Source organism: Amblyomma mixtum, chromosome 3, assembly GCF_055824585.1.
Source record: "Amblyomma mixtum isolate Tamu chromosome 3, ASM5582458v1, whole genome shotgun sequence".
Lineage (NCBI taxonomy): Eukaryota > Metazoa > Arthropoda > Arachnida > Ixodida > Ixodidae > Amblyomma > Amblyomma mixtum.
The window spans coordinates 245,526,541-245,552,684 of record NC_143014.1 but is presented as its reverse complement, the minus strand read 5'-3'; the positions used below and the strand labels follow the sequence as shown (position 1 = coordinate 245,552,684).

The window sequence follows — 26,144 nt, the reverse complement described above, 5'->3', positions numbered from 1 at the left end:
ATGTGAGCTCCTAAGAATCTGACGTAAAGGATAGAGTATGCCCGGGGCCAGATTTTAAGTACGAAGAAAAAATATCCATGAAAATTCAAATGCCACTAAATTGTTTCATGCGAACGGATTAAACGAACGCGCATTTCCTCGTGCTCTTGGTGTTGCGACATCGTGGCAGCGATGACGTCAGTGCTAGCCGTCGCGCTGTTGTACAAGGCGCCCAGTGGATTAATAGAGTTGGGTTAGTCTGTCTGAGCAAGGGTTGAAATTATGACGTGTTCGTTAGACTTGGCGTTTTCCATTTTTTTTTTTTTGCGTCATGGAGCATGAAACGTCACCAGCTCATGCCTTCGGTCGTAGCCGCTGTTGCGTAGTTCGCCTGACCGAAAGGAAAATGGGAAAGCGAAACGCTTGCGCCTCTTTGAAAGGGGATTAGTGTTATTAACCGCCCTTGTATTTTTGTGCATGAGCTGTCCCGTCGGGCTAGCACGGCTAATAACGACGTGTAATTAATAGCGTCGTTCATCGGGCAGCTCAGTACCCTAATCACCTCACTGTAATAGCGCGTGCAAAAATGACCGGCTTGCGTTGCGTCAACTGCTGCTAATAGTTGACTTGGCAGCAAGCGTCGCTGACGCCTTTGCGTCTGAGGCCTCCAGCGGCGTTTGGCGTCTTGTCATCGAGGAAATGGTCATCCCGCTCGTAATGCTTCATGGAGTCAGTGGTGCCCCTGTCCTCGCGAGCAGCTTCACTCGGGCGCGCACAGTCATTTTCATTTTGCCAGTTTCTGCAAGCGATTTCTGCAGACTAACTTGACTGGTCGAGCGTAGGACTACGTTGGAGGAGTTTAGCTCAGCGGAGGTGTACTAACGTGGACGTATTGGGCGAGGATGATGATGTCGCGGTCACGCCCTTTACAACGGGCGCCATCTCTCGGCAGCGCCCGCGTTACGTGGCGAGGTGGATCACGTGTGCGACTTTCCTGCTTCGCAGTGCGTCTCAGGCCGTTTAATTTTCGCGTTTATGGGTTTGCAGTCATGTGTACAGTCCGTCTGACACTGAGGGAACGAGCAGTAACAGACAGAATGATACCATCAATTTTATCCGCCGTTGATAGATTCAGCGACCAATTAGCGCAGTGATCATTTCAGCGATCATTTAGCGCATGTGTTGCCGCTGTCATAGACGACACTGAAGCTGCCATAGACAACAATGTGAGGTCGCTTTTTTTTTTTTTTACCATTCCCGTCGTTAATAAACATTCCTTTCGCAGCTCCCAATCCTTCCGGTGAAATCGGAGCTTGCACCGTGCCCTTTCGCTCATGTCTGTCACTGATGCACTGTTAAACCACCAGAACAGAAGCACAAATAGCTTGCTGCTGTTAACCGCTGTGGTGGCCTACTCGGTTGAGCATCCGCTTCGTATACGGGGGTGTGGGGTTCGAACCCCAGTGCCACGGGGCATCCACCGATGCCACAATAGGTGCAAGCTTTCCCCTGCCCTGGTGCTTCTTTAGGGTGCAATTCTTGGGATATGGGGCTTTGACCCCACCCTGAGTAGACGAAGAATACTTTGTCGCATTGAGAACGTGCCGCTCTTACCACGACGAGACACGGTCGCAGTGTGCAGCTGAGGAGCTCGCTAAAAGGAAAAAAAATGAACGGAATAGCGCCAGGTCTCTTTGAAAACGCAGAAATTCTTTACAGTACCCTTTGCTCCCTCAGCAAGCGAGTCACGTGGTCCTCCTTGCGGCTCAAGGTCGTCGCAGCAGGCACCCGACTAGTCGAGTGCTGTGCGGGAGCACCACCAGTAGAGAAAATGGCGCTAGCGTCCATCTTGCGCCTCGAGGGGGATCATGTGACTTGTCTCGCTGCGAAAGTAAATGGTGCTGGAAAGAACTGCGTTTTATAATACGAGTCGCGTTGTTCTGTTCATTTTTTTCCATGTTCCTGCGCAGAGGCAGGATGCGCGTCCTCTCTTCAAGACTGCGCATGCACGGTTGTCAACCTATGCTGAAGACCTCTGTTGTCACTTGATACTTCCGTTCTCCTCGCATCAAGCGGCCCGACTATTCACGTAGCCAGGATTTTAATGCAACAGTGCATTCGTGCGGTTCACCCTGAACTTTCAGCGAACGCGTCCGGCCAGCGCCTCGCTCTATTTGGGCCCCTATCGCTGCTGTGAGCAGACAAAAGGGAGTTGGAAAGAAATACGTGCCACAGTAAAGATTTGAAAGAGTATGCGTGCGTCTCAGCAACCGCCGCGTCCGTCGAAGCGATGACGCCGGCTGCTGCAGCGACAATCCCGAAGCCTTACTGCACCTTGCATGCAGTTTTATAAGCTTGTGCGAGGGGTGTTTGCTTGTGTAATTGCCAACTTGCAATTAGTACGACACTAACGTCTACAGCGTTGCTAAAACTGGCGCTAATTTCGCATACAGCGAAGGACAAGGAGCGACGCAAATATTTGTATGAAAGACACCATACGAGAGAAAAATTTTATCCGCTTATGAATGCACAATACCCTCGTGAGACGGTCAAAGAGAGGCTCTCTGAAAGCGCTGCAGCTTTTTAATCCTTTCGGAGCGCGCAGACTGTCTTTCTTTGTGATGCGTTCTAGCACGCGTCCGTAGCCTCCCTCGTACGCCCTCTTGTCCGCACTTTCACGTGCTTATAGTGGCCGCGTTTCTCTCTTCGAGTGTGTTAGTTTTTGTGCCAGGTTGGCTGGTCGCGTGTGTAAAATGTCTATAAATACACTTGTGTCAACGCAAGCGTCCGCGTTCCTTGCCTCCGCCTGACCGACCTCACTTGGAACGCGTGACAGCAGTGTAAAGTAAATGAAATTAAAAACCCAAAAACAAAATGGAGCCCACACAATCGTCTTTTTATTGCGGCTGGCTAGTGCTGCTTCGCAGGTGGTGTCAGCCGAAAACGTCGCGCTTAGCATGCCAAACGATGCATAACGTCTCAAGGTGTTAGGCGCTGTGAGCAAAAGCAGCGCAAATTTGCCTAATGTTCACGCGAAGCGCCCAGCTTCGCAACACGTCGAGCAGTCTCTCATAAAATGTCCCTACACTGGATGCCTGCATCGGTAGCCGTCAGTGGAGCGGGTAGTTTATTGCACAGGGGCTGGGAGGTGCGTGCCTGGGTGTTACACACAGTTTTAAGCACAGTTTTAATGGGACAGAGGCGAGGCACCACTAGTCGCGTATGTTCTTGGTACACTTGTCAGGGGCTTCGTGAATAGATGGTCTCAAGAACCTTAACTCTTTCCGCAAACGACGTCGCCGTGTGGGAGGTCGTTTTCTTTGTACAAGACTCCGTGGCATGCGTGCACTGACACAAGTTCTATCTGCTACCGGGGAATCCCAGTTAGCGGTTTTGGATACCCGTGCTGCATAGAGGAGCCTCCAACCTTAAAATCGACTTTACTTGTCAAGACTTGGCATTACGCGACGTACCCTGTAGCTCAAGGTCCGAAACCGTGCTGTTGACTGAAGGTCGTCCCCCATCATAGACTGATCAGAGTAGACCTCGTGTCAGCGCCCATGGTACAGTCGTCCACACACCTGTCTACAGAGCGCTCGAACGGCGCACCGGATGAGTACACTCGGGCCATTTACGAGTGGCGTAGGGCTTGAATCCTCACCTTATCGTGCATGCACAGTTCCTTGGATTGTGTTTAACTCCTCATGTCTTTAAAAGCGGCATCGGGCCCGCCGCGCAGCAGCCATTCTCACAAACGCACTACAGAGCGCGGCGTTCTAGCGCTTCAGACGAGGTGTGTGGACTACTCTGCGTTCTTGATTTGGCTGTAATAGAAATGAGACGACTTTGAAGACGCTTTGTGTACACCTTAAGCTGCTGTGAACTAGAATACTATATATTATTTAAATATTTAAAGGCGTCAAACACACCCACAGAGAGAGAGAAGGCGCTGTCCCGTTGGCTTCTCGTAACTGTGTGTGTGTTTTGGCGCCTTTAAAATATTTTGAATGAACAGCTACCCACTCGCCGAACAAGACGGTCTTAGAATACTGTACCTCAGCTTAATTACATCACATGGCTACGTTGCTTACGGCTCCCACTGCTACTTCTGCGTGGCTTACGGGCTTCGCTCACCATTTGCTGGCGTCTTCCTCTCCGAGTGTGGGCGTCCGTGCTTTTTCCGTGCGAGTATGCGCGTCCGGGATCGGGCACCATGGAGGGAAACTCTGGGGGTTCTTTGAGGTTCGCACATTGTAAGGGAACGTTTGCTGCAGGCGCATCTTTCTGCTTTGGATCGTTTTCGCCCAGCCTGGCTGTCGTCCGGCGCTTCATTCTTGTGCAGATCATTTTTAGTGTGCGCTGTTTTCTCAGCCTCAGTTTTGGCGGTTTGCGTTCGCAGTACCGAATTTGTGACGGCACGAACATGCCCAACACGTTGATACCCGTCTCCCACTTTGTCCCTCTACAAAATTTGATGGCTCGCTCGCATTCGGTCAGTTTGTGAGCGGAGTTTAGTCCTCGTGCGGCAGTTTTGCAATGTCTTGTGTCGTCATCGCGGAATCCACCACCTCTCTCTGACCACGCAGCCGAGTGTCGGCTTTCTGTACCAGCTGTACTAAAATTTTTATTCGGTATTTTGAAAAAGGTTGGTTTTAACCGACAGAGGGCACTGCAAGGAACGGTGGCTATGAACTCGGAATGTTAAAAAATGAAAAAGCCGAGGTGCCTTTTCAAAACGGTGTCTCCCTGTTCCGCATTTTCTTTTATCCTTCGAAGCTGGATGCTTTACTTGTATTTTCCCGAAGGAAAATTGAGCGCCGACCGTTTTCCTCTGCTTGCCCCCCTCCGAGTTGAAAGAGTGTCCCTTTCCATCCAGCGGCCTCGCAAAGCCCCGCAGGGGGGTCGTAACTACCAGATAAGAAGGGTGACAGTTTCTCGGGTGAACGGAACTGCCGAGGCTTCGGACAACTGTCGAAGAGGTAGTAGTAGTGCCCGTTCGCTACCGGCGTGCGTCGTGGCTGCTCGCCTCTTTTGTCGCCGCTCCTGGTCTGCCGGCGGGGAGGGAGGGCGACGTGTTGGCGACATGGCTGCCCAGCATTCTAAATGATGGGGCGCCGCGGCGGTTATCACTCATCCGAATCATCGCGCCGCCCAACCCTGCCGTTACTTGCGCGGGATGCGCTCCGGGGCAGGCCCGGCCGCTGTACAAAGTTCACCGGGCGTCCCCCCACCCCGCGTTTCCTCCTCCCTCGCGTGTACGCGGCCGAGCAGCGGTGGAGGCTCGTTGAGGGTCGTCTTTCGAGATCGGACAAGGTAGTGATTAAGCCGGTCATCCCGTGACTGACGATGAGAATTCGCTCGAGCCCCTAATTGTGGATGCTAATGGCTAGTGTCCCCCAAGTGGCCAATTTTACGGCAGTGTGTGTGCCAACACACTGTACAGGCTGTCGCCTGGACCCCGCCTTCCTGACTGCTGTTTTAGTTGTCCTTCGTGCCGTCAACTCGTAAATTTTGACGGCCAGCGGCGTGGGGAGATTCCCCAGGCTGTCGTCGCGCCGGGTCGATTCCGGAGCTTGCGTTCCTGCGCAGTGCTCGGGGTCCTTGGACAGCACTAATCAGTCGCCGAGCTTAACTGAAGCCGCGGCGTCGTGTGCCCTCGCGACGAATGTTTGTCTTGCATGGTCTTGGTGATCGTCGGTAGAGAGCCGTGGTGCTTCGTGCTAGCGATGTGCCCTGCGTGGACGCTCCTCCATGCCTACTAGATCATGCCTGTGCGTTCTCTGGGAGCAGTGGCGCCCCACGGGGACGACTCGAGAGTGTGCCGGCGATTGTGCGGCCAGGCGAACAAGGCTGGGCGGAGCCTGCCCGCGGGAGCCCCGTTCATCTAATGAGATTCCCGCCCTGTCAGCTGACGCGATGGGGCCGATGCGTGGCCAGGTTCGTTGCCCCTGTCAGGCGCGTCGCCGTTCGTGGCAGCCGCAACCTGGGGCATGTTTCGCCTCAAAACGAGCCTGTCACTTGGGAGCGGCGTCGTGACCCGGCGGCCGTATGGAGAAGACGCGCGCTAATCGGCCGCTCTGGTGTGCCTCGTGGACGCACTTTCGGAGGCATCCGCGGCGTCTCTGTGGCCTGGAGGATGCTCGCGTCGTTGTCCGAGTTGCGTATCAGTTCCCAGAGACGACGCCTGTCGCCGCTATCGCGGCCTTTCTGCTCAGAACAGTTTTACCATTATCGAGCGCGGATCGGCGGCTGATTGTTTCGAGCTGTTGAGGGCATCGCGTGCGAACGGCTGGTCGCTCGCAGCACGTTGGCGCTTGTGCGGTGCCTTGGCGCGTGCCCAGGGTGTGAGTATGCACTGCACCCGACAAGGGCGCACGTATGTACGACCTGCTGCTAGTGTTGTTGCGGGTTAGCAGTTGCAACAGCACGAGTGGACGTATACTACTTCCCGTAAGGTGCAGTGGTGTGGCGCAAAGCGGGCCTGCCTCCTGCGACCGCTCCTTGGCGTGAATCGAAAGTACGGGGGCTAATTCTTCGTTCGTCCGAGTAGCGCTCGACAACGGGGATGAAATCCGAGTCGGCGCGCAGTGGGACAGCGCGCGGCGTTCAGGCCGCGCTCGTGAAGGGAGCGGCGCTGTGTGGCGCGGGTCGGCGGCCTTTTCCGCCGCATTCGGAATGCGCTCTCATTAAGCCGTCCGGGGCCCACAATGACCACGCTGATTAGCCGCAGCTGCGGCGACGCCGGCTCGGCGCGCCGCCACGCTCGCACCCCGGTCAGCCGAGAAAAATATGGCCGAGGCGGAACGTTTTTCGTGAGCTCGGGATATGGAGAGAGTCTCCCGGGCGTTTCGAAAGGCGTGCTGCTCGAATGCGACTCCAGCGGGGTGTCCCGATGTGCCCGCAAAAGCCTCCTTCCTATTCGCAGGTACGAGTCTATCCGACTCCTGAGGATGTTTGGGGGACAACTTGGTTTCTTTCTAGGCTACGCTGTCGCGCATTAAGCGGCTCTCGATAAACGGGCTGTGGTTTCTGCGAAGCTGGGTGGTGGCCACCACGTTCGAGCCCGGCGTCCGAGCACCCGCGAAGAAAGTCGTGAATGGCGGCGAAGAGTTTGAAGGGTGCGCTGATAGGGGCCTCTCTTCCGATTGCACCGTATCGGCCGCACGCTGCCGAGCGCCCATTTCAGTGACCTCTTGAAGTGCGCGCGTATCGGGCCGAGTGCGACAACGGCGGAGACTGTCTCCTTGTTTGCCCGTTCTTGCAGCTGATACGGAAACGCCGGCTAGTTGCGAGTGGGGCAGGTGTCGCGCATTTAGTCGGGGCCGCTTGTTTCTGCCGCAACGCGGAACACCTCTTTCGCGCGTCGGGGAGCGAAGGTCGAGTTCTGGTGTGGCTGTTCTCCTGTGCCCCGAACTGCCGTGCACCTGCTCTCGCGGATGTAGCCAAATGTTTTCAGCGCGCTTTTGTTAGCGTTTCTTATCTGGTTTGAGCCGCAGGAAAGGTTTTCTTAGCTTTGCATTTTATGGGAGCCGGAGTCACTGTGTGCAGCACGTTTTCAGCATCGTTTTCGAGATTACTGGGTGTGAGTTAGTCCGATATTTTCTGCCCCCTCCAAGTGGACTCCCAAGTGTTGCATCATCTACACCATTCAGCTGCTGTCTCATATTGAGCCCTTTCTGGATCCGCATTGCTGCTGTACAGCGTGCATAGTTGCTTCCAACACAGATTGAGTGCACACGAATTCTTTTTTTTTTTTGCCCGTGGCTTGTGATACTTCATTTGTGGGCGAACTTTGAAAAAGTGGTCGGGATTTCATTTAAGTTCCCGGTCCCGCAGCGCAGCTTGACTTCTGCCTTCTCGTTTTCAGCTAACTGATCAGTGGTGCTGTTACGCCAGCTCAGCCTCTCCGTGCGGGAAAAGGTTTAAGAACTTTGCCGGTGAAAGCTGCCGTGTCAGTTTACTGGTAACAATAGTTCAGCGACGCGTTTCGACAAAATGCCGATGAAGCCGCACTGTTGGTTAACTTGTATGTAGTTACAGTGTCGAATTAGTGCCGCAGTTCGGAGTGACGTTTCTGGTTTTTCTAGCATCAATTACTCGTGGCTTCAGAAGAGCCCTGCTAAAAGCTACGGATGGTTACGAATTTATGGGTTGTGCATAGCCTTCTCAGGTGTTCGGCTGGATGTTGAGCCGACGCAATCATGTCGTTACAAGCAGTTTGGGCAGGCGTATCCCTTGGGGATAAGCAGCAGCGAAGGCCGCCGCTGCTGGGTGAGGCAGGTGGGAGCGTTTAATCGCTTCGAGCTCCCCACGAGGTTGTGCCACGGGAGTGTTTGAGAGTCATCTGTAGCTCGGAGATACGAGCCTGTTGGGTCGGGAGGGCATCAGCCACCTCAACTTCCGCGCCGCGGGCATGCTAGGCTCCGGAACTGTCAGGCATTGGCAGTCGCGAGTGTCTGATAAGAGAACGCCGATAACGCAGAGCGTCGATGCACACTCTCTCCTCCCGCGCACGGTGCGAACGCGGCAGCGCAATTCGTGATAAGCGCGCAAGCTTTCGCGGCACTGTCTCTGCTATGCTTTTTGTCCCGTTTTGCAGGCGCAGTGCGAAAGATCCGACAGATCTTGTTTTCTGACGAAAATATCAGCCGCAGTCCGTTTGTTGTTTAATTACGTTAAAGTCATGATTAAATCAGCAAGCGCAGTATACTATAGCCATATATGAGGGGCGGTGTGGTGTGAGGCGCATCCTTGTCGTGGGGCGAGGCAGACGCGTGAATGAAAGCGCGCCAGAGAAAAGCGACCCGATAAGCACGGCGGGCAGCGTATCGACGACGGCAGTGTCTGCTTGCTTGTTCCATACTTGTAGCTTGCGAGCCAATGAGTAGCGCCCGCTGTTGTGCGCCCTACCGCGCGCCCTTGGCCTCGGCGCGCGGCTGTACGTGGGATGCAGGCGTCATACTAAGGGATAAGGGGGGGGGGGGGGGGGGGTTCGAATGTGTGCCCGAGCAGGTCAGCGAGCTAATCCGGATGCATGCCGGCCCCTGCTTGGTATGAAGAGCGGGCCGGCGAGAGTTCATCGCAGCCTTCCTGGCGGAAACGGCAACAAACACCCAAGTTTTGCCGCCCCCCCCCCCCCCCCCCCCTCCCCCCCCCGGCTGCCTGGGCGCCGCGCGTCTCTGCGGCGGCGGCGGCGGCCCTCGGGTTGTTTGTTTGGCTTGGCTCGTGTCCGTACGCGCTGCCTCTGCTGCCAGCCGGCGCCGCCGGGCTCTTGCGAGCGAGGTGCAACGCTGCCCCGGTCTTACCTGCCTCGTTCGTTTTATTATCACACCCGCTCTCGGACAGCCATTTCCGAAGGCCGCCACCCATCCTGCCAGGAGGAGGAGCCCGGATACCGGGGCTTGCTTTCTTCTGGAGGCAAGCTAGGCGCCGCGCATTACGATGCGAGTAAATCAGATCAGGGTTCGTACAGCTCCTCGGAAACCTTTGAATACTGCCTTGATTTGCATGATACCTTTCGAGGGTCCTTAGCTTTCTCTGAAAATAGCAACGCTGCTTGTATTCCTGGAAAACCCGGAAGTGATTGGCATTTTTTTTTTTTGCAAATCACCGTGATTTGAAAGGCAGTGCGCATGTGCTGTAAGGGGTAGGTCGTCAGCGATCTATAGAGTGGTACCAGACATCTCTTCGGCCTGCTACTGGCATCAAGCTCGGGCGCTTTGTCTGGCTGTCGGAAAAAAGCAAAGCTTTCGGAATGTGCCTGCTCCATGTTCGTGTCGCAGTTGTGACGATCCGCGTCCTCAAATTTGGTTTTGCAGTGGTAAAATGGGGTCTCAGTGATTTTGCTAGACTGGGCGCCACGTGTTGCCACTATTATCGCCGCGTGTGAAGCCTCATGTGTGTGCAGTGAGAGCGAGAACAAGAAAAGCTAGAGAGGTCGAGGCCCGACTTCTCTACGTGAGCAGTTGGGGAAGGAGATGATGGGCCGTAATGGGAGACAGATGTGCAGTGTGGAATGTGACTAGTCGTAGGTCGATTTGCTACTTGCTAACGCGTTAAATGTTAACGGGTTAATAGCTGAGAACATTGGGTTGAAAAATTTTCCTGCCTCTAAATTCAGCTCGTGACGTCAAGACCTGAAAGAAGTATCTGATCACCGTTTGAAAGTGAATGGCAATGCAGCCTGGCCTCAAGGATCTACTTTAAAAAAACCTGTTTTGACGCCCCGCAGTTTGCGTGCGAAAATGGCCTGTGGCGGCGATATCTGTTTCATCTCTGTTTCATTTTATAGCCTTTATAGCTCCGGTCTGAGTGAAGGTAGCCTGTTTGGTTTTTGAACGGGGTACCATATCGATGTAGGCCAACAGCTAGCTATTTCTCCTCAGAGTTCGTTTTAAAGTGGTCGGGCAGCCGATTTTTTTTTTTCTTGGTGTGTGCCGAAATACGGCTGAGTGAGCTGTTGACAGCTGTCGGTGCAAAGCAGGAAAGCAAGTTGAGTGGTGGCTGAGGAATCGCCACGAGGAGGAGCTAGACCCCTGCCTCCTTGAGCTGACGGACCGCGTTTCAGATGGTGTTGTGGGGAAGAATTGGATGTTCACTTATATTCAAGAACACCCTGCAGTGAACGGGCAGGAAGGAAGCAGCGACAGCTCTGTAGTTCGAGAGCGAGGCCGCTCGAGCTGTGCTGTGAATGAAGCGTTAAGCGTCACCCTCGTGAAGCGTGAAGCGTCACCCTCGAGTTTGCCGCATTACGCAGCGTGGCGCAAACGGGCATAGCGGTGTACTATCGCGATGGAATGAAACGCGAACAACGCGGCGCCTACGCGCATCGCTGTTCGAAGTTCTCTTTATCGCACTATTACCTGGGTGATAAGAAAAAGACGTTAGGGTCGTCCGAGAATGCATCATGGACGACTCTAGCGTCTTTTTGCTATCGCCGACGTGAAAGCGGGATGAGAAAAATGCAAACGGCGGAGCGCGTAGGCTCCGATCTGTTCGCATTTCACTCCATCGCCTCTGTACGTCTGTGTCTGGCGCAACGGATAACGCGTCTCACCACGGATTAGAATAATCCAGGTTCGAATCTTGACAGGCTCGTTTTTCTTCTTCGGCTGCGTGCAGAGAGTGGTCGCGTGCCGTGTCGACGTTCCGAGGTGACGCTCGGTTGAGGAATGTCGCAGATACAGCTCTCGCTGTGAAAGGGGTGCGTGCGTGTTCAGCGTCGGCCGCGTCCCTTTCTTCATTGTCTGGCGCGCGCTGGGGATTGTCATCACCCGCGCCTTACGGCCACTGTCGTGGTGTGGTTGGTCGCGCCTCCTGGAGTGCTGTCACATTATTTGTCCTCGCCACTGAGGAAAAAAAACAAAACATGTAAAAACTCTTACTTACGAGTGCGTTGGGAAGATAGTTTGGTGATTCAGCGCGACAGTGTGCTTTCTAGTTGGATGCTTCATGCCGCGTCGTCGGTGTTTCATTGGTTGAGAGTTGGCTCTAATGGCGTTGCAGACTCGTCGGTGATGACTCAGCTTTTAGCCGACCGCAGTTGAAGAAATGCAGTGCGATGTGTCGATCCCGAGGAATAATCGTACGTTAATTAGCGGAATACAGAGAGCAAGCAAGCACAATCCCTGGGGGCCATTTTCACTGAGAGGTGCTCCGTCTAGATTCGCGTGTTCCACTGTGATTCGACGCGTGACTCACTGCGTACTCTCAACCTACAGCTTTTAGCGCCCCCACATGGAGGCGAAACCTCGACGAAAAATTTGCTGGCTAAACTAGGCTACGGTTTAGTGAAAACATTTTGTGGGAGCAATAAGTAATTTTTCTCTTTCCATATCTCTATCGATGACGGCGTCCTTCCATTTTCTTTCTTCCTCCCCCCTTTCTTCTTTTTCTCTTGTCTTGGCTTAGCTCCAGTCTGTTTCGCTTCAACCTCCACTACAACGCGTTTCAGCTACGCGACAGCTCAGGATGGGCTCTGAGTAATGGCTTTCGCAGGAAAAACTGCGTCGTTGGGCGATCCGGTTGCGATCGTAATACTGTTAAAGAAAGTTTCCTGTGGCGGATGTCCGGTCTCGTTGCTAGTTCATGATCGACGAAACGGAGCAGAAAAGACAGGGGCACAACGCACATGCCCTCCTGTTTTTTTTCTTCATCCGCGTCATGGCATTTTTTTTTTTTGTGCGTGTGCGGAGTTTCTGTTGACGTTTGTTAATGGTTGTGTCACTGTAAATGGTTATACAGAGTTATTTTTGAAGTCGCGGCAACAGTACGCACACAAAATTCATCGCCATGCAAGAACACTGAAAGCAGAAATGTCACGAAGAGGGCTCACCAGCTACAAGGCAACTCAGATTTGAACTTTTTCTGTCGATAGATGGCAGCACCTGAGTACCCCAAAAAGAAGGGAAATTCTATTGCCCCTCCAGGTGTGTAAACTACACCGCGACCCTTGACCGCGACACGAAAGTATTCGTTCTTCCGCGTACAAAAAGTAGACCCAGAACTTTCTGTAGTAAGGGAGTAATTACTCATTGGCATCCACCCGAGCGCAGCCATACGGCTACAAAGGAAAGCTATACAGCTTTCTCAGAAACTCCGTAGTTAAAGAAAAATTCGTCCTGGTCCGGGGTTCGAACCCAGGACCACCGCTACACCGGAGCAGTCGCTCTACCAATTGAGCTAACCAGGACGGCTAACTTATGGTAGGACGAGAGCGAATTGATCAATAACTCGAAGTGGGAACTTTGTTGGTCAAATGTTTAGGGGAATCCCCCAAGGTGGAGTAGATCTGTAATAAGGGAGTAATTACTCATTGGCATCCACCCGAGCGCAGCCATACGGCTACAAAGGAAAGCTATACAGCTTTCTCAGAAACATCGTAGTTAAAGAAAAATTCGTCCTGGTCCGGGGTTCGAACCCAGGACCACCGCTACACCGGAGCAGTCGCTCTACCAATTGAGCTAACCAGGACGGCTAACTTATGGTAGGACGAGAGCGAATTGATCAATAACTCGAAGTGGGAACTTTGTTGGTCAAATGTTTAGGGGAATCCCCCAAGGTGGAGTAGATCTGTAATAAGGGAGTAATTACTCATTGGCATCCACCCGAGCGCAGCCATACGGCTACAAAGGAAAGCTATACAGCTTTCTCAGAAACTTCGTAGTTAAAGAAAAATTCGTCCTGGTCCGGGGTTCGAGCCCAGGACCACCGCTACACCGGAGCAGTCGCTCTACCAATTGAGCTAACCAGGACGGCTAACTTATGGTAGGACGAGAGCGAATTGATCAATAACTCGAAGTGGGAACTTTGTTGGTCAAATGTTTAGGGGAATCCCCCAAGGTGGAGTAGATCTGTAATAAGGGAGTAAGTACTCCCTTATTACAGATCTACTCCACCTTGGGGGATTCCCCTAAACATTTGACCAACAAAGTTCCCACTTCGAGTTATTGATCAATTCGCTCTCGTCCTACCATAAGTTAGCCGTCCTGGTTAGCTCAATTGGTAGAGCGACTGCTCCGGTGTAGCGGTGGTCCTGGGTTCGAACCCCGGACCAGGACGAATTTTTCTTTAACTACGAAGTTTCTGAGAAAGCTGTATAGCTTTCCTTTGTAGCCGTATGGCTGCGCTCGGGTGGATGCCAATGAGTAAGTACTCCCTTATTACAGATCTACTCCACCTTGGGGGATTCCCCTAAACATTTGACCAACAAAGTTCCCACTTCGAGTTATTGATCAATTCGCTCTCGTCCTACCATAAGTTAGCCGTCCTGGTTAGCTCAATTGGTAGAGCGACTGCTCCGGTGTAGCGGTGGTCCTGGGTTCGAACCCCGGACCAGGACGAATTTTTCTTTAACTACGAAGTTTCTGAGAAAGCTGTATAGCTTTCCTTTGTAGCCGTATGGCTGCGCTCGGGTGGATGCCAATGAGTAATTACTCCCTTATTACAGATCTACTCCACCTTGGGGGATTCCCCTAAACATTTGACCAACAAAGTTCCCACTTCGAGTTATTGATCAATTCGCTCTCGTCCTACCATAAGTTAGCCGTCCTGGTTAGCTCAATTGGTAGAGCGACTGCTCCGGTGTAGCGGTGGTCCTGGGTTCGAACCCCGGACCAGGACGAATTTTTCTTTAACTACGGAGTTTCTGAGAAAGCTGTATAGCTTTCCTTTGTAGCCGTATGGCTGCGCTCGGGTGGATGCCAATGAGTAAGTACTCCCTTATTACAGATCTACTCCACCTTGGGGGATTCCCCTAAACATTTGACCAACAAAGTTCCCACTTCGAGTTATTGATCAATTCGCTCTCGTCCTACCATAAGTTAGCCGTCCTGGTTAGCTCAATTGGTAGAGCGACTGCTCCGGTGTAGCGGTGGTCCTGGGTTCGAACCCCGGACCAGGACGAATTTTTCTTTAACTACGAAGTTTCTGAGAAAGCTGTATAGCTTTCCTTTGTAGCCGTATGGCTGCGCTCGGGTGGATGCCAATGAGTAAGTACTCCCTTATTACAGATCTACTCCACCTTGGGGGATTCCCCTAAACATTTGACCAACAAAGTTCCCACTTCGAGTTATTGATCAATTCGCTCTCGTCCTACCATAAGTTAGCCGTCCTGGTTAGCTCAATTGGTAGAGCGACTGCTCCGGTGTAGCGGTGGTCCTGGGTTCGAACCCCGGACCAGGACGAATTTTTCTTTAACTACGAAGTTTCTGAGAAAGCTGTATAGCTTTCCTTTGTAGCCGTATGGCTGCGCTCGGGTGGATGCCAATGAGTAATTACTCCCTTATTACAGATCTACTCCACCTTGGGGGATTCCCCTAAACATTTGACCAACAAAGTTCCCACTTCGAGTTATTGATCAATTCGCTCTCGTCCTACCATAAGTTAGCCGTCCTGGTTAGCTCAATTGGTAGAGCGACTGCTCCGGTGTAGCGGTGGTCCTGGGTTCGAACCCCGGACCAGGACGAATTTTTCTTTAACTACGGAGTTTCTGAGAAAGCTGTATAGCTTTCCTTTGTAGCCGTATGGCTGCGCTCGGGTGGATGCCAATGAGTAATTACTCCCTTATTACAGATCTACTCCACCTTGGGGGATTCCCCTAAACATTTGACCAACAAAGTTCCCACTTCGAGTTATTGATCAATTCGCTCTCGTCCTACCATAAGTTAGCCGTCCTGGTTAGCTCAATTGGTAGAGCGACTGCTCCGGTGTAGCGGTGGTCCTGGGTTCGAACCCCGGACCAGGACGAATTTTTCTTTAACTACGAAGTTTCTGAGAAAGCTGTATAGCTTTCCTTTGTAGCCGTATGGCTGCGCTCGGGTGGATGCCAATGAGTAATTACTCCCTTATTACAGATCTACTCCACCTTGGGGGATTCCCCTAAACATTTGACCAACTTTCTGTAGGTATGCAGCCAAGGTTCTGGGGACCGAAGCACAAAAAAGTTAACCCATCTCAAGCCATTGAGCACAGAAGGATGTGGGGGTCATACAATGGACCATTTCCCAGTAACCCACCAATTTAGCGTTTCCGGTTTGGGTTGCCTAAGCTTCCTTGAGTCTTTTCTGCGAAAATTCTTTTACAATGGTAGGGTGGGGTTACTGGTTTCCCCTGAGCAGACAGGTGTGGTCAGTTAAAATGGCGGAAGAGAGGCTTGGTGCATCCGCAGGACATTACCCGAAAAAGGTTCCATTGTATAGTCTCTAAATAAAAGGAAAGAAAGGAGCTCCTAGCACAAGGCCTTATGACTGGTTTTTTCCCATTCCCGCGTAGCCTTCCTTACATAGCTACAGAAGCATGTCCTAGGTTGTAGTGACAGCCTGTAGCTTACTTTGCCTAGTCTCGTAGGAGCCTTCCCAGCGCCGAACACCCATCTTCCGCTTCTCAGCACCAACAAGGCACCAAGCAAATCAAAGTTGGATGAAACTTAAAATGACGAGAAGTGTGGTTTGCAAAAACACCGAGAGCGTCCTGTAGCTATGCATGGTGACTGAACGCAAACTTTGGCATTGCATAAGCGAGTGCTTGCTTAGCTCTGTTTACATGAACCAATAACGCCAGGTTGATTCGGGCTGAGGGAAGTCAACCCAACTCGACCGACGCGTATTTACATGAACTCGATTTTAGCTAGTCGAGACCGGTTCATAAGCAGTGACACCAAGCGTCGAGCATTGCGAGCGAACAGTGGTAGCATCCAAGATTCAGTGTTTTCGGTAACGCGTTACTTTTTTCGGTAACTTAGTAACGTACTAGTTACCATTTCGGAACTGTAACGGGTAACGTACTTACGTTAACATTTTTCGGTAAAGTGAGGTGTCACGTTACTAGTTACTTTTTTATTTCAATTGTCCCCCTCCGCCCCTTTTTCAGAAAAAAAAACGCCGAAAATGATGTTGCAAATAAACAAAATGTACCGGTGCTCTCGACGACCATTGTTGCGGCTCGCATGCATGGCAAAACACACCTGCCCTTGACGACGCACTCAACTAAAAAAAAACACGAACACGCAGTCACACACTTGTCTTCACCCCCAAACCACTCACATACACAACTCTCTAAAGAGTGGACGCATGCCGAGCCACCAATGGACCGTTTGTAGAAATCTGTAAGTCAATTTCTGCGCAAGCTTATTTCCAGCCAAAAGGTCTCGTTCCCATGCGACACACTCGCATTCCCTCTTCTGAGCAAACTCAGGAATGTCGCCAGTTTACTTCAAGGTGGCCCCAAGAGAGCCGTCGAAAGAGTACAATGGTACAGCACAGAAAAGGGGATTGCAGTCAACCTGCTGTTTTATCTGCAACTGCGGCTACGTTTCAGGTTATTGAGTTCCTAAGCGAGCGAAGCTGACCTTGAACACCTTGACGTAAACACTCGTATTTTTGCGATAATTATAGGTTCAAGTAAAAAAAAAATTGTTTATGTGCGCTAATATATTTTATCCGGAACTATGACATGTAAGCATTTCTTTATTGCTACACAATTTCCGCGTACTTTCGTAAGCAGAAGCACACCAAAATTACTGTAAATTTGTTGAGTTCAGCTATGTTTTCTTTGTGAAGTTGGAATTAAATGAAGTGTGAGCTTTATAAAATTGTTATCTTGAGTTCTTACAGCGAAGACGCACTCAATAAAATTTATTGCCATGGAGTAACGGCAAAGTAACGTGCGATACTTTTTTTTCGGTAACGGTAACGCGTTTTTTTTTGTGTAACGAGTAACGTATTTAGTTACTTTTTTTTCGTCAAAAAGTTTTACTTTTTTACTTTTAACGCCTACAACACTGCCAAGATTGAGGCACACCACCGCTGCTTCGGAGGTGCGACAGCGCAAGTGAAAAACAAGTTTGCATTTATCCTCTCCCCTCCGTTTTTTCGGCCCGGCAGCGTTTACAAGCACAGTTGAGTCAGCCCCCGATCCCTTGACTGGACTCGGCGCGTTTACATGAACCCAGTAACCGGTTTTTGACCCGATAACTCGACTCACGTGTGCTTTGGTGCGAACAATGCCTTACTGTGGAGCTGCGGGAGGGGTGGGGGGGGGGTGAGGTGCTTTTGGGTGTGGCCTTGCATTCCGCTTCCTTTTCGCACCACAAGCTCGAGAAAAAAAGAAAAGCAGAATCCTTTCGAAATACAGCCCAAACAAGAAAAAAAGGAAAGAAAGAAATCAAGTTCGTCCAGGTTCTAAAAAAAAAGTGTGCGCACGAACACAGACAAGCAAGAAGTTGGTGGTAGAGTGTAGTAGTGACAAAATAATTTGTCGCCAGGTGGAGCCACGTCGCACTAGTAAAAGTTTAGCGCGAAATTCAAATCCCCGCAGAAAATACATACACAACTTTCAGAGCCTGTAAAATACAAACACTAGGTTCGATATGGATAAAAATTGCGGCTTACCAATCAAGAAAGAAAAAGGGAGGAAATGTTGCGGAAGAAATTTTGATATTTGGCTTAGTTTTTTCCCGAGATGACATGAAAGTTCGACATATCTAAAAGCACCATTTTTCTGGAACTTTGCGTCTAATTGGTAAAAAAATGAATCTTAAACAATAAAATCTGTCCGCAACATTTCCTCTATTCACTCAAGACGAAAACGCTGCCACAAACCTCATGAAAATCGAGCCATGTTTAGACACGGTACAGCTTCTGAAAGTTCCCATGTATTTCCTATGGACACTACCACTGGTCTTTGCGGATGTGTCAGCCCGTTGTACCTCCTAGGTGCACTTGTGTGCTAGCGAACGCGGCGCAGTGTTGGAACATTGGCAGTGTATACAGCAGCTAGCATTCTCGTTAGTTTTTTTTTTTTTCTCACCCCGGGTAAAATGACATGCGGTTTCCCTAGCTAGCTACCAGAACTCTACAGACTAGCTGCAGCGCCAGGAACACCGCTTTCCTCTGTAGGCGTACGCTTTGGGAGCGGCGCAATGTTCCCGCCGTGGAAAGTGCGAGTAATGTTTTCCAGCTGAAGCGAGGTCGCGCATTCGATGCTATGTCTGCGGCGGCCGCATTTTAGTGGAGGCGAAATTCAAAACACCCGTTTGCTGAGATTCTTTCTAGGGTCCAAGACCATTTCCCCCTAACATCTCACCCCAGCAGAGCCGAGCACCAAGCCGGGGAAATCTTGTACGCATTAGGAAAATCGGTGGGTAACCGGCGGACCCCCCCTGGTGGCCCCACTCCACCGAAATCGGGCTCAACACCTCCCCTCACCAGTCCTCCTAAAAGTTTCTGGCTAACCATGCACCCCCCTTCCCCCCCCTTCCGTTCCGGGGTACAATAATTTCCCCTGGGCCCCTCTCGAAAAAACTTTCGGGAGAGAAGCCTTTAATGAAAAAGCAGAGAATTTCGCCGGCGTCTAAAAATCGCTGGCATGCTACTCTGCGTGGGGAAGGGAATTTGGGAGATAAAGCGGAAGGAGGGTGGTGCGGAAAAGTTAAAATAAAACAAAAAGGGGAGAAGATAAAGTGCGGCCATTAAATGCGTACTTAAGTGCATCGGCGAGTAATGAGATGCTACATTTACAAACGCGTGTTGTCACGCGTGAATGAGGGAGATCACAAGAAACAGCAGTGGGCTTCGACGAACCTCTTGACCACAGCTGCAGATTACTGTCACTTTCACTTCCTCTCTTTTGTGGCAGCGCTAGGCGAACATGCGGAATGCACTGTGTCAATATGAAATGATGAAGTGCGTAGTCCGACATATCAGCTGACAAAGTTCGTTGCGTGAAGAATGGTTGAGGATAACATGCAAGGTGAAATTAGAGGTTGTCAAGATGTCCAATGTCCTTTAAATGCGCAAGTAAAAAGCTTATTGCATGGTTCTGTTGCCTAGGGCAGGCTATGGGACCTAAAACACTGTAAATTGTTAGAGGCTCTGGGCAGAGCTTCACCGTGCAATGTTCATACGCACGCTCGTCAGCATATGCAGGGCACTCAAGCAGGATGTGTTTCGCGGTTTCGATCGAGCCGCAGTTGTCACAAAGCGAACAGTTCATTTCACGTAAACGGTATCGTAAGCCATTTGTAAATGCAGCGTTCAGGCGAAGTCGGTGCTAGTGTTTCCAGACGACGCGGAATTCTGGGTCTGAGATGTGGGTCGACTGAGAACAGAAACTGGTAGTGGTGTGTCGGCAGGCTCCAGAGCGTTTCTGGCCACGTGCCTGCGTCGTGACCGATAAATTGTCTTACAGACTAGACACATTTAAGAATTTATTGGTGATAAGAAAGAGGCGCCTTTAGTTCAACGATGCTGTTATCGACATTCCTAAAGAAAAATACTCCTTTGAACAGTTTTCTCCGGATATTTTTCGTTATCGCGGTGGCTTCTGAGCGCGCAGTCCCTTTTGCGGAGAGGGCTCATCACGGTGCGTCTTACGCGGGGCGGGCGTCCTGAGCGTGGATGGCGAGGCCTTGCCCCGATAGCGGGAGCCTCGCACCACCGTCGATGCCCAAGACTGTGTCGAGGGCTGAGCGTGGCAATGAACCTTGCTCCCGCAGGATGTGGGCTGCGAGCAGCTGATCGTGGGCACCCGCATTTCTCTTGCCGAGCTATCATCCATCGGCGTTCGGAGGAGATCGACCCAGAACCTTCGGGAAAAGTCGGCTGATTATAACTCGCGCTTTCTGGCAGGGCAGTGCTGTGTATTTTTACCCAATGGATGCGATTCCTTAACAGGTGCTAATTTTCTCTCCCCCCCCCCCCCCCCCTACAAATTCAACATGATTACGATATCTGTCTTTCCTTTTCATTAAATTTTACGGAGGAAAACTTTCATTACTTCATGTTCCACTGTCGTGGCAATCTCAGGGGGCATCGAAATGCTTGCAGTCAGAATTTTGTCGCTTCGTTGGTGTATTACTGTTTTCGTATTGGAGACAAGCCCGCTTTAATTTCGGCCGCTGGTTAACGCGAAGAACATTCTTTGTCAAAAGTATACGGCCCTAGGGGTCTGCTTCTTGAGCCCTGCAGCGCGGTTCAGCTTGCATTCTCAGGGACTCTAACCTCACGAAAGCGGGATGAACTTAGGACTGTCTGATGGGCTGAAGAGCCCCGCTACACGACTTGGAAGCAAACCCATTGGACGTATATTTTTGGCAGAGACTGTACATAGTGTCTGCCACGGTGCTGCGGGAGGAGTAAGGAAGCGGAGCCCTGTCCTCGTACCTTCTTTCCGATTACTCTTTCGCGGACTAAGTAGGCAAGTGCTGTGGTGGGTGGGGCGTCATTTTAATCATGCCCGAAGTGTATAGAGCTTGAAGTTTAGGAATTCATCGTCGTTATCAGCTGAGTTAAGCCGCATTTGGCTGCGATTTGCTTCGTTGGTGTCCACTGTCGGGCTGGTAGACTAATGGTTACCTGCTCTGCGCATTACATGTCTAGCCGGAGTTTATTTTCCTTCAAATTTCAGCCGGACTGACATTAAATCCCGTTTGTTCGCATACCACGCCACTGTACATTTCCTTTCCACCTCTCGCCGGCCTGTCGTTATAATCTCATTTTAAACCTCTTTTATTTTTCGTTACCCTCCACGCTTGGGTTCCACAGGTGAGTGGGTGCCGAAGGGAAACGTCTATTTTTTGCTTTGAAGGATATCGTGAAGCACCCGACTTACCACATGCACGCCACACTGTTCGTATTGTCCAGCTCCTGTGTTCCTCGCGATCGGTATACGCTGTCACTGATACTCCGCATTACTACTACCTAGTGCGTCTCTACGTATCCTACGAAAAGTGTCGGCTGTCCCTTGACCACCAGTTCGCATTAGTCTTCAAGCCTAGCGTGGCACTGCGGTACGTGTCCATATTGTTCTGGAATCGACTAGGCGCGCATGCAGTCGCTCATGCGTGCGCTATGCGCGCAGATCTTGGCGAATCGTTGCTGGGCGCAGTGTGTGTGTCTCGCCCTGGTGCGCGCGCAGCGAGGAGATTCGGGCGCGGTATTTCCCTCCAGCGCATGGTGGCGACTGCGAACAGCAGCAGCAGCAGCGGGGGAACAAAAGGCAAACGCGCCGTGTACGTGCGAGGAGGCCGCTCAAGGATCTGTGAAGCGTGGTGCTGGCTGGGCGCCCGGCTCTCTCCCGCCGGTTGGGCCGGAGGAGAAGACAGTTGTGGCAGTGTGTTGCTCGGGAGGCAACGGCCGCGGGGGGCAGGGGGGAGGTGACGGTGCAGCACGCCGCGGGACTCAAGATGGCCCCGGCGCTGCTCTTTATCGCGGCCGAGTTCAGAGGTGGCCTGCGTGACTGGGGCCCCTCTCTTTCCCCGCCGCTGCCCCTCCTTTCTGTTTCGATCTTTGGCGCAGCCGGGGCATTTGTTTTTATAAAGGTAATGGGATTTTGGTCGGAGGGTGAGGTGGGGGCTAACGCGTAACCTTCTTTCTCGGATGCGCGCCTTCGCGGCTCGCTGGCGTGTTTTTGCTTCGCTGGGAAGGGAGCTGCCCCCCCCTGACGGCCTTTTTTATTTCGGCCCGCTCGTTGAGTAACGGAGGATCGTGCCTCGCTCCTGGCGGCGGAACCCGCGAGGTTGCACCGAAACGAGCGCGCCTGGCGCGTCTCGGCTCGTATGCCTCCCCCCCCCCCCCCCCCCCCCCACGCTTCCTTCCTTCCCGTCACGTGCCACATTTGCCCTCGTGGTGACGTCCCGACTTCTCTACGACGGCGTCAACTTTTCTCCCAGGGCAGTGCTCACCTCCGGAAATGTGTGGCCTCCAGCGGCCGAGTGGACGTTTTTCTCAAAAGCCGCTCGCGTGGTCGACCCGCTGGGGTCCTCCTTTTTTACGAGGCGAGTGTGCCGTCGTTGGGTTGCCGGGGTGCTGCTGCTGGCCGCAGCTCCGCGCCCATCGGAGCCCCGTTCGAGAGGGTTTTCCGCTGTGCCAGCGTTGGCTGGCCGACCCCGGCCGTATTGGATTAGCATCGGCCGCACCTGTGGCCGTCTGTGTGATGGATGAAACGCCGCCAGCGGAGGCGTGCGCCGGGGGTATCCTGCGGGCGGCCCTCCGCTGCCTGCGCGTTCCCTCTCCACCGGGGCGAAACCCGTGCGCAGCGACGCTCTCGCTCTCGGAGCACGCCCGGATCATCATGGAGCGTAGTCGGCGCGAAAGTTCGTCCTTCCGCCGGCAACATTTCGGCGCAGTTTCGCTGCGCGGGATTTCGAACGGAGAGCTTTTCTCTTTTGACTTTGTTCTTCTTGACGGACGCTAGTGGACAGTGTCTTTTTTCTTTTTTCTGAGGATTCCATGTCTGCTTGACTGCAGAGCTCGGAAGCTGGGAAAGTGCGTTGAAGCTTCGCCAATTCCATCTGCCCGCTGGACTCTGGGGGGTTAAGCCGCGGAAACTCTATTTGCGTAAAGATGAAAGTGGTGTAGCTGTGCTCTGTACGCTTCGTTTTACCATCAGGCGGAGGATGTTCTCGCCACTCCGCTGTTGGACAAAGTAACTGTTTCAGTTGACACGCATCCGAACGCGAGTCATGCGGGGGGAAACCCGCAAATATATGTTTCTGCCTCTCTGTCTCAGTTGTGATTTTCTTGATAGCGGTTTAGTCATCCTGACCTGACCTTGCTTTACTGACAACAAGATCGATGCTACCATTATTTTCACCACTGAATGTTTGGGTATTCGTCATTCCTAGCGGACACTGAATGGCTAAGTGCGCAGTTTATTTGCCTACCAACATTAATTTACCTAAAGTTCATGCGCATTACAGTGAAACAAGATTTCGACTAAATGAACTATGTCTTGGAGCCTTCTGTCATTAGACTTATTTATAAACTTAGTTTTTTGTACAAGATTTCGAAACGGGCAGCAAACAGAGCGCCAGAAAGAGCAGTGTGGCTAGACTGGGTTTTAAGTTTACCACAACCTCGTGAACTACCGCGAGGTGGGAAGGACTGAAGGTGCCATGCCCTCTGCACAAATAGTGCGTATGCCCTGTGAGCGTTGCTGTATTGGTTTACTGTAGACAATCGGGTAACAGCCGCTGATTCAGTGCGCGTCCCGTTATCGTCTGCCTGCCGTTGCTGCAGGTGCACTTCCGGTTAGACTGTGGCGCTTTGACGGCTGTCGTCTCCGTTTCATGCCATGAGTGCCATTTAGTTGCATTGCGCGCGGTGGCCTTTCGCCGTGCTGTATGCGTGCCAAAATGGCGGCCGCTGTAACGTCGGGGAACCCCCTGTTGCCTGAAGCGTGACACCACCTCTAGCATGTTAGCAGACATTCGTCGCGTTGTACTAGCTAGCAGTAGTGTGCTCGACAACCAGTTTGTGTCTCTCTCCGGATACCATTGGACAAATTGACGAGCTGGAGCGCTCCGACGAGCCGGCAGCGCAGCTGCGACGACTGTCGAGGAGTGCGAATCACGGAGCGCAGTTCCATTCCGAGGACTGCGTGCGGGGAGCACTGTGGTCGCGAAGGGCGGCGTGCTCGCACCACGTAGTGCTCGGGGCTGCGCTCGTCGCCGCACCTGCGCTGCTGGTGTGCGGCGTCGGACGGTCGCTCCTCGTAAACAGGGCAGTACGCGAAGTGCCCCGCATCGTGCGATGGCCGCAGTAAACGCTGAGTGGGAAGGGCGGCGGTGCCTTATCTCCCGCTGCGTGTGATGCTGCGCTCGCTGGCGCCGGTACCAACGGCGCGCTGTGCTTTTTCATTTCTCCAGGAAAGACTTCGTTCGAACCCATTCCGGGGCCGTTTGGATATGTCGTTCCGAATCCCTACCACAACGGAGCCCTCGGCGCCGCCGTCTCAATGGTGAGTCAGAGCACGTTTTTATAGCGCACGCTTTTTTATCTCGGCCGATGTGTGGCAGTTAGCGGCCGTGTTTGGGGGCTCGCGGGAGGTCCCTGCGACCTGTTGCCGAGGGGGCGAAAGGGAAAGGTGACCGCCGCGTTTGCGCCTCGGGCAGTCCCGCCGCCGCCGGGCGTGTCCGCCAGTGACGTCACTGCCGCGGCGAGTCTGCCCCGGGCGCGCTTGTCGCGCGAGTGCGGGTGTGTGCGCGCGCGCCTGGCTTGTGTCTGCTTTTCGTTCCAGGGGCAGCAGTCTCTTGGCACGCTCCGCCGAGGTGCCGTGCATGTGCGTAATTTGATGTTCCCGATTTGTCTGCCGTCGCGCGGCTAGTGTGGTTTGCAGGAGACTGCACTTTCCGGCGCGAAGCGGGCGTGACGATTTACGTGAATTTGGTGCTGTTCCCGGCTGTGTCGTACTCGTAAGAACGTTGCTTAAGCGCAAAAGTGGTCTCGTGGTCGCACGTGCCTTTTTTTTTTTTTTTAGCCAGGCGTGTCGTCCTCGTTCCTCTGTATGTGTGTGCGTGTGTGTACTATCAGCAAGAAATGAAACGCGAACAAGACAACTGAACCACCGACTGCAAAATGATCCAGGGGAAGCTGAATACTAGCTCCTGCTTTTTTAATTTCGAAGGCACGAAGACTATTCTTTAGAAGTGCTGTTCAACCGCGCTTGTATTTCCAATAGAGGAGCTAATACATTGGTGCTTTTGTGCTGCCACCTCAGTTTTCTTGTTCGCGTTTCATTCGTTGCTGATAGTACATGTCCGTATGCAACGGTGATTAGTTAAGTGGTCAGCTCTGTTCTGTGTGACCGCTCTTCATTCATCACTGTGTCATTCATCGGACATCTGCGCAATAGCCGTGGTGCTACTTGCACGCCAAGTGCCTTTAATCACTACGTCAACGCCTGAAGTAGTGCCGCGATTGCATGACTAATTCGCCGACTACATCAGTGCAGCCTCCCGTTGTTGTGTAGAGCGTTGCCAGCGGTGGGCCCCAGAAGGAGGTCTCGCAGTTGCTTTGAACAGCGCCGTTTGTGAGGCTTACATGAGGAAGCATTCCAGTGGTTGTTGTAGTTCATACGCATTTATTCATTTTTTTTTTCACCTACCGTGATGAAATTGGTGGCTTTCTGAAGGCGGTGGAGACTTTTGCGTCTGGTTAATTAGGTAACCAAGACCTGAAAGACGCAAGCGAAACTCGAAAGCAGCCGTGCTCTGTCTCGCGAGCTTCGCGCAGCGCGGCTTGTGCCGCGGTTGAATTGGAGGCACCCGGAAGAGTGAGCAGAGGTCAACGAAAAGTGGTACTGCACGAGGGTATGTAACTAATTAGTCACATTTCGAGAGGTCTTGCGCTTTTCTCCATTGCATTTGCAGCTTTAGATAAATTATCGGCGCTTTGTTAACGGTGTCGATTATCCTTTCCCAGTTTCAGAAACTGATTACAGAGGCGTTGGTTGTATTGTTCGCTCATAACTGGCCGCAGGGTGTGGCAGATGTTGTCGTTAGTTCTGAACAGCTGCATTGACAAACGGCTGTCAGGAGAAAAATTACATCATTTGCGGAAGTGTAGCTAGAAATTTTATTTTCGGGTATGCTTTGCTTTTTACCGTTAACTCAGCACAATAAGGTGCGAGCCACTCCGTATGACATTTGTCTAATAAAGAACCCTTTAATCGGCGCCCATTTTCCTTGCTTTGAGGCATTTATTTTTTTGCTTCTGTCGGCGTTGTCACCGTGTTAATTAATACCCCTGTCACACTGGCAAGGTTAGTGACACTTTTACTAGGTGCACTTGCCTTGAACGAATGACACTTTCGGTGCGCGCTGCCACACGGCACAAAGAAGTGTTATTTGGAAATGATGGCAGTGGCGATGGATGTTGCAGCACCTT

The 26,144-nt window shown here is 52.1% G+C and overlaps 1 protein-coding gene across 5 annotated transcripts in view; it reads left to right on the top strand.

Annotated features, from left to right (window-relative positions):
• pan (transcription factor pangolin) overlaps nucleotides 1–26,144 on the top strand; it is a 227,348-nt gene that overhangs the window by 3,849 nt on the left and 197,355 nt on the right. For 3 of the 5 annotated variants that reach the window (XM_089583200.1, XM_089583199.1, XM_089583198.1), the window contains one exon: nucleotides 24,125–24,216. The exons of 1 other annotated variant lie outside the window; for it this stretch is intronic. In XM_089583200.1, coding sequence (XP_089439326.1) covers nucleotides 24,125–24,216 — 92 coding nt within the window. Of the gene's footprint in view, nucleotides 1–24,124; nucleotides 24,217–26,144 lie in introns of those variants that run through there. One more of the 5 variants, XM_089583201.1, reaches the window with a different exon arrangement.